Source organism: Sciurus carolinensis, chromosome 1, assembly GCF_902686445.1.
Source record: "Sciurus carolinensis chromosome 1, mSciCar1.2, whole genome shotgun sequence".
NCBI lineage: Eukaryota > Metazoa > Chordata > Mammalia > Rodentia > Sciuridae > Sciurus > Sciurus carolinensis.
Window position 1 is genome coordinate 138723293 of NC_062213.1, and position 12203 is coordinate 138735495.

The window sequence follows — 12203 nt, forward strand, 5'->3', positions numbered from 1 at the left end:
TTGGAGGACACCATTCTGAATTATCTGCTCTATTTTGAGGCACTATGGAATAGTTCCTTTGGGACAAATGTAGAGTTATTCGTAGAAGTGAATCTTCTACCTTCATGAATCATGGCTTCATTTTGGGAAATGTTGGGAAGTTTCTAAGCTTATGTATCAGTTATGGCAAACCACATACCAGACCTCCTGGGGGCTCAGTGCTCATGGCAGAATGGCAAATGCAAAAGGCCCAACATAGTCAGACACTGGTTTTCCCCTTACATTAGATTGGCCTCCAAACAAAAGTACAACTTCTTGGAGGGCAGAATTCACATTGTCTATTTTTTAACCCTTCTCATTTTAGCCTAGTAATGGGATCTAAAAATGTATTTGTTGAAATGAAACGAATTGGATAGAGCCCGTCATTGTTAAAGCCAACAGTATTTCAAAGTTGAAAGCTGAATAAATAGTTCGAAGTAGAAACATTTTTATAACTTTTAACTTAATGTTTTCAAGGGTCTAAATGGAACAAACTTCAAAGTAAACTTTCCTTTTTAGAGGGTTGATACTTAGGCCAAACATTGGTCTCCTATATCTTCATTGGAGATGACCTCGGTTAAATAAAACTTTTATTGTTTTTCTCTTATTTTAGAATTTAAGAAATATTAATTAGTACATAAATAATAAATGCCACATACGATATTAGCAACCTTCTTTTTCTTAAGCTGCGTAGTAAATACATGGGTATTTGCCTTATTCTTTAGACATATTTTACATAAGACTGATTTTATAATAAAATTCAACATAAAGATAAGTAATATGGCTTGGGTCGTAACTCAATGCCTATTTCCAAAATTCCTCTTATAGTTGAGGCACTATTGAAAGTTTACACTGCTGTGAAGTCTATAGTGTCTTGGTCATGGAGTCCTGAATGCATAGGTGACACAAAGGCTCAGTGGTCTGTTTCCCCTGTGGTTCTTCATAGGGTCAGACAATTCATTGTGTAGTCAGGCTCCTTAAGAAACTTAAAATGCTTGCTGCCTGAGGAAAGGTACTTCTAGCAAGTCTAAGTGTGCTGGTGTTTCTTCTTTGTGTGCTAAACCTCTGGAGAAACATCCTTCCTCTAGAGATCATATTTCCTAACATTGTCAAAATATTTGTTAATTGTGTTACTGGTAAATGTTTTTATGTACCTCTTTGAACATTGTTAGTGCTCAGTAAAGATTAGACTATCAAAAGGAGAACAAACATTGAAACACAAGTTGTCCCTAAGTGTATTAAACCTCTTTCCTGCTTTGGTTATATTTCATCCTTGCAAAGCTTGTAACTTTAAGAAGATCATGCTTTGGCTTACTATGTATTCCAGGCACTTCATGAAGTGCCATTTCTTTCTTTTTATCCTATGCAGTTACACTGGAGAATATATTTTCTTTCAGTGAAATCCCATGGTATGCAAGATTTCATTATCATGTATGCTAACATCAAAACCTCTTTGATTTAACACAGACCTTTAGTATGCAACTGCAGGAACCTCTCCCAAAGGAATAGGAGGCAAATGGTGTGTGTAGCAAATAGTCTTTTAAAATGACTGCATTACAAAACAGTCCTGTTCTCAGTTTTATGTGTTCCTTCTGAAGTGATGCTGTCCCATGTCCATTCTTTTCTATTCTTTCAGCTGACATCTTTGGAAATTCATTGATTGGGAAGATTGGAAACAAGTGATTCTGATAAGATACTGAAACATACTAACAGGACATTTCGAGTTTTTACAGATTTACCCTTCGATATGGGGGCTGTCCTCTAAAAATATCCATGTTGAACGGATTTTCACATTATTATCATTTTGTAAAATGTAGCACTGGCAATAAAAAGCAGTGTTACTCCCTTATGGCTAGACTCTGTTTGTCAAAGTTAGGAGTCCTCTGAGAAGAGAGATAAGGTATTCATGACTAAGTTAGGAAATACATAATTAGCTAAATTTTTTCATTTTTACGTATTAAAAGGGTCAGGGGTATAGCTCAGTAGTAGAGTTTGTACTTAGCACACACTAGGTTCAATTCCCAGCACCAGAACTAACTAACTAATCATTCACAGCAAATTATCTGTGTAAGTAGTACCTTACTCCTTGTTGTGCCTTAGGCCCTGTTTTAAGGTGTGACTTTACTTATGGATGCTTCTCTGGCTGTCACTTTCTGTTCCTTTCCATCCTTTCTCCCTCCACCCCCACATTTATTGAGTGACTCGGTATGGAATGAAGAAAAGACGAGTACATTTTTAATTTTGATGTTTTTATATCAAATGTTTTCCCTTTGTACTTTTATTCTTTGTTTACAGATATTCTGGTTCCTTATTATAGTCATGTAGAAAAATTTCCTCATGACTGAGCTATATGATTTAAGAAAGCATATTTTGTGGGAACAACAACCAGTGAATGCTTTGTAGGCTGAGCAGACTACAGCAATAGCCTGTTGGGGGATTTTCAGCCTTCAGTGAAAAGCAGCAAGCAGAAGGGGAAAATTAAAAATAGCAACTAATCATGTTAATGAGCCTTTTGAAAAACTTGAGCAGAATAACACATTTTCCTCTGTTTCAGCCTCTGTGTTCTATGCCAGAGAGTTCCGAGATAATGAAAAAGCAGAGGTACTGCAGCAGTGACAGCAGTTACGATAGTAGTGGCAGCTCCTCAGAATCTGACGAAAATGAAGAATATCAAAATAAGAAAGGAGAAGAGCAAGCTCCATGTGATCTTAAGCACTCCAGCCACTGCAAATTAATCCAGCAATCCAGTAAGTCATTTTCTTCCAAGTTAGTTGATATATGAAGAATCATGGAATTGAAATTATTGAACTCAATAAAAGGTCCTTGAACCAAATGAACCCTTGTGTGCGAGGAGACCTGGATTCTACCCCATTTCCTTCCCTAACCAGACCTGGGCATGTACATCCCTCAATCCCTGTCAAGTTCTGCAAATGGAAAACAATTGGCTTATATTAAGGATCCAGCCATTTATATTTCATAGCTTTTAAGTACTGCAGTTTTGCCTGGGTCTTTAAAAAAAAAATGTGCCTTATGACTCATCTGTTGGTTATCTTCTTTTTAAAACCAATGTAATCTCTCTCCACTTCCCCCTTTCCTATCACCTCTTTGTTTGGTTCCACCACCTATTTTTTTAAACAGAACGTATCTCTCTAGGCTTTTGACTTGAATGTGTTTGTGAGCCACACAATGGTGAAATAGTTGAAGTTTTGAAGTTTTGTTCCCTCCCATTTTCATCACGGGTAAGCACTGAAGCTTTTGGTGCATTGGAAGTAATTAGGAAAGCACCCAACCAGCCTGTCCATCTCCTTTCCTTTCTGTTTCCTTTTCTCTCTTTCTTTTCACATTCCCCTTTCTCCTGTCTCTCATTCTTTATTCAACCCCAAATGCCCACTACTGTCCCTGTGATTCTTCTTTCATCCCCCAGATGTCCAACATAACTGATGCTGCCTCCAATCCAGTTTATTTTAAACTCCTGTCTCTGATTATTTTCCAGTATTCATTGTTTACCTAGAGTTCCATGTCTCAGCGTTCTCTTAAAGGGACCAGTTCAGTTAGGCAGTAAACACAATTGTAAGCCTTTGCTCATCTCCAGTAATGGCATAATATGTTCCCAGTAATGTGTGTATTTTAAAACTGGCATTCCATGCTTATGGAAAAATGCATGTGGAATGAAGAATAGGTAAAGATTTTAGAAGAATGGTCTTAACTTTACTTCCAAATTATTCCATAAAGTTACATGCTACTGCTCCGTCTTTGAGTATTTGTATATTTGGAAATAATGTACTATGTTCTATTTCATTTATTTATTTACTTGTTTAAGAGGTATTCACTGACCACCTCTTCCAGAGTTTGTAAGCTGTTCTACCTCTGGTTTTACTTAAGGATTTCTTAAGAACTTTCAGTGTGTCTCCACTTAAAGCCTCTCTTTCTGTTTCCTGCCCAAGTGTTGTCAGTTTTTGAGCCCCCCTCCTACTAGCTAATTGTCTATCCATAACAACAACAACAACTAATGAGGGGTAAAGGAAAGGTAGAGAAAAAACTTCTGGGGTTCTTGTAAGTTCTGAAATTGTTTTTGGTCCTCAGACCAATATGTTAAAAATTGAGATAAGTGCAGTTGTGTACTAAAACAGCATATGGATTTTAAAAGAATGTTTTGAATATAAATTTTCATTTTAAAGCGAGTCTAATTCAATTATATATCCTTTCCTTACTAGTTATATTCTTTTATGCTTATTAGGAATTATAACAAGGGTTTCACCTTGTTTTATATTCTCTTTAATCTTACATGTTGTACCAACAAATTCTCCTTGAGTTTTATCCTTGAAGTTATATTGCAAATGACTGAAGACATAATCCCGATTATTTCTAATACTATGACTAACTTGGGAAATTCAAATTTCTTATGATTTCAAAGGGATATGTTTTGGTTTGATAAGTTAGTCACACAAAAAACTATATAAAATACTTTCTTCACATAGTTTGTGGAAATTACAACAATTTTTTGTTAATCTACCAAGTACCTTTGGGGGATGTTCAGCTGTTTTAGTTTTCTGTATGAATTTTCTGTGTATGCAGATGAATGATGAACAATGGGACTGGCTTATTTCACGTAGCATGGTAATCTCCAGATCTATCCATTTACTTGCAGATGTCATAAAGTCATTCTTCTTCAGGCTAATACTCCATTGTGTATATATACCACATTTTCTTTATCCATTCCTCTGTTGTAGGGCATCTAGGTTGCTTCCATAGCTTAGCTGTTGTGAATTGAGCTGCTATAGACATTGATGTGGCCATGTCCTTTGGGTATATACCGAGGAGTTGAATGACTGGGTCAAATTGTGGTTCCATTCCAGGTTTTCTAAGGAATCTCCATATTGCTTTCCAGAGTGGTTGCACCAATTTGCAGTCCCACCAGCAATGTATGAGTGTACCCTTTTCCCCACATCCTCACCAACATTTATTGTTACTTGTATTCTTGATAATGGCCATTCTGACTGGAGTGAGATAGAATCTCAGTGTAGTTTTAATTTGCATTTCTCTAATTGCTAGAGATGTTGAACATTTTTTCATATATTTGTTTACCATTTGTATTTCTTCTTCTGTGAAGTGTCTGTTCAGTTTCTTAGCCCATTTATTGATTGGGCTATTTTGTTTTTTTGGTGCTAAGTTTTTTGAGTTCTTTATATATCCTGGAGATTAACACTCTATCTGAAGTGCAGGTGGCAAAGATTTTCTCACATTCCATAGGCTTTCTCTTCACGTTATTGTTTGTTTCCTTTACTGTGAAGAAGCTTTTTAGTTTGATGCCATCCCATTTGTTGATTATTGATTTTACTTCTGGCATTTTAGGAGTCTTTAGATTCTGAGCTGACATGTTGGAGTGTTGGGTGTACATTTTCTTCTCAAGTCAAATAGTGTTTCCATTCCAGGTTTTCTAAGGATTCTGGTTTGATTTTTAGATCTTTGTTCCACTTGAGTTGAGTTTTGTATAGGGTCAGAGGGGTTAAATTTCATACTGCTACATATGGATTTCCCAGAACCATTTGCTGAAGAGGCTATCTTTTCTCCATTGTTTATTTTTGGTGCCTTTGTCTCATGTGAGATAACTGTATTTTTGCGTTTGTCTCTGTGTCTCGTATTCTCTTCCACTGGTCTTCTTGCCTGTTTTGGCATCAGTATCATTCTATTTTTGTTACTATCACTCTGTACTATAATTTAAAGTCTGAGATTGTGGTGCCTCCTGCTGCATTTTTCTCACTAAAGAGTGCTTTGGCTATTCTGGGCCTCTTATTTTTCCAGATGAATTTCATGACTGCTTTTTCTACTTCTATGAATAATGTCATTGGAATTTTGATGGGAATTGCAGTGAATCTGTATAGTGCTTTTGGTAGCATGACCATTTCAAAAATTTTTAAAAAATTTGTTCTAATTAGTTATACATGACAGTAGAATGCATTTTGACACACATAAATGGAGTATAACTTCTCATTTTTCTGCTTGTACGTGATGTAGAGATAAATAGGTCATGTAATCATATATGCATGTAGAGTAATAGTGTCTGCTTCATTCTACTATCCTTCCTACCCCTTCACCCTTCCCCTCTGCCTAGACCAAATAACCTCTATTCTCCCCACCCCCTTATTGTGAATTAGCATCTGCATATCAGAGAAAACATTTGGCCTTTGGTTCTTTGGGGTTGGCTCATTTCACTTAGCATAGTATTCTCCAGTTCCTTCCATTTACTGGCAAATGCCACAATTTCATTAATCTTTAAGGTTGAGTAATATTCCACTGTATAATATATATATATATATATATATATATATATATATATATATATATATATACACCATATTTTCTTTATCCATTCATCTGTTGAAGGGCACCTAGGTATGTTTCATAGCTTAGCTATTGTGAATTTAGCTGCTATAGACATTGATGTGGCCACGTCACTGTAGTATACTGATTTAAAGTCGTTTGGGTATACACGGAGGAGTTGGATGACTGAGTCAAATGGTGGTTCTATTCCAGGTTTTCTAAGGACTCTCCATACTGCTTTCCAGAGTGGCTGCACCAATTTGCAGTCCCACCAGCAATGTATAGCATGATTGTTTTGATAATATTAACTCTGCCTATCCAAGAACATAGAGGGATATCTTTTCATCTTCTAAGGTTTTCCCCAATTTCTTTCTTTAATGTTGTTTAGTTTTCATTGTAAAGGTCTTTCACCTCTTTTGTTAGATTGATTCTCAAGTACTCAAGTATTTTATTCTATTTTATTTTATAAAATGGGATAGTTTTCCAAATTTTTTTCTCAGTTAATTTTTTGTTGGAGTATAAAAAAGTCGTGTTCAGAAGGAAGTTAGTAGTTGGAACTAACAGCTTGAATGAGTATACTTTTCAATCTCTACAGAATCTGAATAAGCAGTATTGTATCTGTCACATATTCAAAATACCCATCAGATATACATCCCAAAATATATGGTTTATATCCTTTATAAAGGTTGAAATATATTTCAGCAACTAACGAAGAGAAATATTTGGGTGTTCTACCTGACTAAATATGAGTTTTATTAATTATGTAATTAATGAAGCTTGCTATATTCCTCAAGCAGAGAGAGAGAGAGAGAGAGAGAGAGAGAGAGAGAGAGAGAGAGAGACTGACTAAATGTTCTGTAGATGAACTAGAAAGAGATAAAAAATATTGATAGTATTGAATGATAATCTATTTCCCAGAGTTAAGAGTCACATTTTATCAGGAACAGTTGGTCTCTTTCTTAAATGTTCTCAGTATGCATTGGGGAAGACACTGTTTTTTTCCACTCTATTTTTTATAGTTGTTCTGGTAACAATTCTATAAATCCATATTTTTTTCTTCATTTAGATTTTTTAGTATTGAAATTTAATCTAGTTTTTTATTCTTCATGTCTGTAAGTAAGAAGACTGTTTAGTATTACTTTTATAATAACCAATTATATATTTAAATTACATTATAATAATCTTTATATTTTTCTTCTGTTTTATTTATTTTTTCTTTAGGTGTCTAAATTCTCTTAATTTACATATTTATCCTGATCATTTTCTAGACTCCTTTCCTATCCTTCCTAGGAATCTTACAATAATATTCAATCTCTAACCTGTACACAGATTCTGATAAGTGACCAGTCTTGTCCCAAGGATTGTAGATGGCATCATGATGTTATAGAAAGAGGGAGGCCACTGGAATCAGATAGGTAAAGACTTAAGCTTGAGCTTGGCCCCATGTGGGTGTGTGTCCTTGAGAGAGTTCTTACTCTTAGCCTTTGAGCCAATATGGTCACTTCTTCAGAGGGCTTCTATGAGCATGATACCTGGCCTATAGCGGGTGCATCATCAGTGTTAATTTCCTTTCTTCTGGTTCTTTTATGTAATGTTTTGAGAACATAACTTTAAAGTGGTGTTTATAGTGTTATTCTGTAAGAGCCATTCTTTGCACAGTAGTGGGGTTCTACACCAAGTTTTTTGTTTAAATTTAAGAATTAATTCCAATTTTATAATCTCATGATGATGCCTGTGCTTTGACATTTACTGCCACTCCACTGCCACCTGCTTTAATCCTCAGTGTATATAGGCTTGCTATAGAGGGAAACTTCTACTTACACTACTACTGTGTTCTCCCTCTTTTCCATCATTGATAGATTCCATGAGGCGGTCAGTCAGTTGCCCTCGGTCCATCTCTACCCACTCACCTTCCATGGGGGACACTCGCCCCATTTCTGCTCAACAAGTGATATCAGTATCACGGCCAACTTCAGCATCTCGGTCACATTCCTTAAATCGTACTTCCTCCTACCTGAAACCGCTGCCTCCTAGTAATGAAGCCAACTCTGACAATTCTCAGGTGGTAAGTCATCTATTTTGCCTTTTCAGGATTTCAGACTGTACTCTGAATCTTGGTGGCAAAGGGAATCTGCTTCAGAGGACAGATTAGCCTCAGATCCTTTCTATAGTTCAACTCATGACTTCTGGAATTAGAATTACTCATCTATTTTAGGCTGCAATTTAGAATGGATGTTTAAAAATACAGACTTTATCACAGAGCTCCAAGATGACACTGAGAATAGCATTATTTTATTTTCTACTTGCTAATGTAGTAGGATAATATTGTTGAAAATTGTCTGAGTAAATGTATGGTTTTGCCGTATATTATGCAATCTAAATTTCAAAAAATTTGTTATATGGAAAATTTTACTTACCAGAACTATTGATTAATAGGCTGAAAAAACATTGAAGCAGATTGATAAGTTTTCCTTAGAGTACTTAAGTATCAATTTTGTTTATAATGTATATGTTAGAGCAAAGTACAATATTGTTTATGTTGTTATGATATATACATTAACATACAGTATTCTCTCTTTAGCAAAAATTCCATAAATTTAGAATTAAAGATGTCAGTGAATTTATTTTGCAACAAAAGTACCTACATATAGATCAGGGATTTAATTATTTCATTTGTTTATTTAATGTTGATGATGTTTACAAAAGGAAGATGAATTCATTTGGCAGCAATGATTGAATTTTTTTTTCTGATCCACAATTGTTTAAGGTATATGTGGCAAATGAAACTGATCAGGAAGTCATTTTTAAGTATTTATATTTATATTTTTATTTTAGTTATATGAGCAAAATAAAACACAACCATATAGAAGCACGAAAGATACCCTTGAGATTTATATTCTTTTAATGACAAAAAATTATAAATGTAAAACAATATATTCTTCCTTTTTTTATTATTTTTCAATTAAAAGTGCATCATTTTTACCTAGAAATATCTTTCAGATTATACTGGCACAATGAAATAAGACCCCCTCCAAATATCTGTATTCTTTCAAATTTAAGAGTGAGACTTTGCGGCAACTGAAAACAAAAGAAGATGAGGAAGAATTAACTAGTCAGACCTTAATTGTTCTCAAAGACATGAAGATCCGGTTTCCAGGAAAGTCAGATGCAGAATCCGAACTTCTGATAGAAGATGTGAGTATTTGATGTATATAAAATACCAAGGAGCATTTATTTATTCTTCTTGAATACTAAAATTTACTTACTGATAGGATTATATTTCAGTGACATAGCAAACTTAATAGAGGTTCTTTTCAGCTTCCAGAAGCTTTACGAAATATAGGGAATTATTTTAATTATTATCATTCATGAACAGCAAGGTCCCATTTATAATCAGCGATGCAAAATATCTCAGTTCAAAGCCCTATTTTAATGTTAAGACTTTCATCAGGCAAAAATAATTAGTCTTAAATAATTATTGTTCCTAGTGACTTAAGAAATATCACACACACATTAAAATCTTTTACAAAACTTTGGATCTTGGATGGAATGAGATGTGATGAAAAAAGCGGGGCCCTGACACAAAATGACACTTTGAATTTCATAGTTTTTGGTCAAATTTTGAAATGGCATATGCTGAATAGTGTTTTTCTTTTTACCTGCACATTTGCACCATCTAGTGGAGCATTATAAAATGGCAAAGAGTCCTGAAATTCACATTACAGTCGACTCTCATTCATAAAGAAGATCAAAGTTACTAAGATATTTTTGGTGAAATAGCATTTCCTTACTCAAGTTTCCATTTATTTGTTCAAGCATGCATTTCAAATGGTTATTCTTAGGTAATTCCTCAGTAATTGAACATTGCTTGCTGGGATCCCCTTTTTTTTTTTTTTTTTTTCCTTTTTTGGTAGTGGGGCTGTTTTGTTTTTTACAGAGAAAGAGGCACCATCTAGTGGTCAACTGTAGAATAAAAACCTACACAGCCTTCTTAGATTTTTAGCATTACTTTAGCATTACTTTAAACCTAAAGCAAGTGAGAAACAAAAACAAACAACAATGAAGAAGACTTCTTTGCTTTAATAAACACACGATGACAATTTATATTTTGTAATTATGACATAATTATAATTAAATCCTCAAATATTATGCATTTTGTTGATATATCTATTACTAAAATGGTGTCTTGTTTGAAGTGAGCTGCTATTTACTACATAAAAGGGAAGAAAGATAAATATTGGCTGTAATGTGTTATGCTAGATATATATTTTGTTTATATATGCTATCTTATTCAATAAAGTTCTTTTCTATGTAAACCAATGATGATGTACACTTATTTTATATATTTCATAGATATTAATTATATTTTGATGTTTTGAATCAGAAGAAAACTTGACATAGAGTAGAACTAATATCTGTAGCTTATATGATTGTTCTATAAAGAACATATATAGACTTATATAATTAATAAAATGTAATTAATAGTGACACCAACCTTAGATTCTTTGCTATATGTTCACTATATGCAGTAAATAATGTTTGCTCTAGTATATATTATTAGACTATGCATTTAGAAATTCTGTAGATTTATAGAAAAGAAAAAGGGATAGCAGAATCATATTTAAATATAATCTGCCTTCTAATGTATCATTCAATATTCTATTACTATGGATGATGTGGTTAATACAGCCCTGGGAATAAAGATGGAAAATCTATGTCTTGGATTTCTTCCCAAAACATATGTGCCTGAAGACTTCTGCTTTCCACTCATTGTTGATTGTGTTATTGGTATGACAAGAAGAGACAGCTGTGGATTTGTATAGCTTCTGTACCTGATGTTATAAGTCTTCACACGTCTTTTACTGAAAGTTGGCATTCATTATGAGTACTATTATATTGCTTTCATTCCACAAATTAATAAAATTGGTTTTCACCCCTTTAGTTTTCATTTATTACTTTTGATGAACATTCTAGAATAAATTCTTAATGTTTCTTCCCCCAAACAGATCATCGATAACTGGAAGTATCATAAAACAAAAGTGGCTTCATATTGGCTCATAAAATTGGATTCTGTGAAACAGCGAAAAGTGAGTAGTGCTCAGGAACAGCTTTACCTGTTTGGATTGTGTATTAAGCCAGGGTCAGTAAGTTAAATACACAGTCAGATCTGTACACACATTTATTTACTCATTTCCTCAACAAGTATTCACAGAGTACCTACTATGCTGGTATTGTTCAGAATTCTGAGGATATTAAAACCAGTGAAGATCTATGCTTTCACAGAGCTTACATCTTAGTTAAGGTGTTTGATAATAAACATGCAATAGAATGTAAGATAGTATTAAGTATGTGAAGGAAAATAAAGCAGGATTGAAGGTAACATTCGAGCCAGACTTAAATGAAACAGGAATTATACTCTGTAGATATAATGTTATGGAGCAGAAGGAAGAACTAGAGCAGAGATCCTGAGGTAGAAATTAGTTTGATGTGTTCATGAAGAGTAGCAAGGCACCATTATATTTTTTCACTTATTCATAGTCCATTTATTTTTGCTGGAAAAGAGTGAGTGATTTAGTGGTGAGAGATGCAGTTGGAATGATAGGCAGAGTTCAGATCACAACTTTGCAGGCTATGAAAAGACTCTGAGATTTATTCTTACTGATGGGAAGCCATTGGGAATATTTTGAGCAGAAGAATTGCATAATATGGTTTATAATTTTATTTTTCAGTGCTGGGGATCAAACCCAGGCCCTGGTTTATAGTTTAAAAGGATCATGAGAGCTACTCGAAGAGAGTAGAATTGAGGGAGACAGAATGTAGCACAATGGAAGTCGAAACTAACTAGATTTTTAGGGTAATTTAGG

General features: G+C 34.2%; 1 protein-coding gene across 4 annotated transcripts in view; it reads left to right on the plus strand.

Annotated features, from left to right (window-relative positions):
* The window catches only part of Ttll7 (tubulin tyrosine ligase like 7), a 133757-nt gene that overhangs the window by 84601 nt on the left and 36953 nt on the right, over nucleotides 1–12203 (plus strand). For all 4 annotated transcript variants that reach the window (XM_047555609.1, XM_047555617.1, XM_047555633.1 and 1 more), the window contains 4 exons: nucleotides 2573–2765; nucleotides 8199–8404; nucleotides 9400–9534; nucleotides 11346–11426. In XM_047555609.1, the coding sequence (XP_047411565.1) occupies nucleotides 2573–2765; nucleotides 8199–8404; nucleotides 9400–9534; nucleotides 11346–11426 (615 nt within the window). The remainder of the gene's footprint in view (nucleotides 1–2572; nucleotides 2766–8198; nucleotides 8405–9399; nucleotides 9535–11345; nucleotides 11427–12203) is intronic.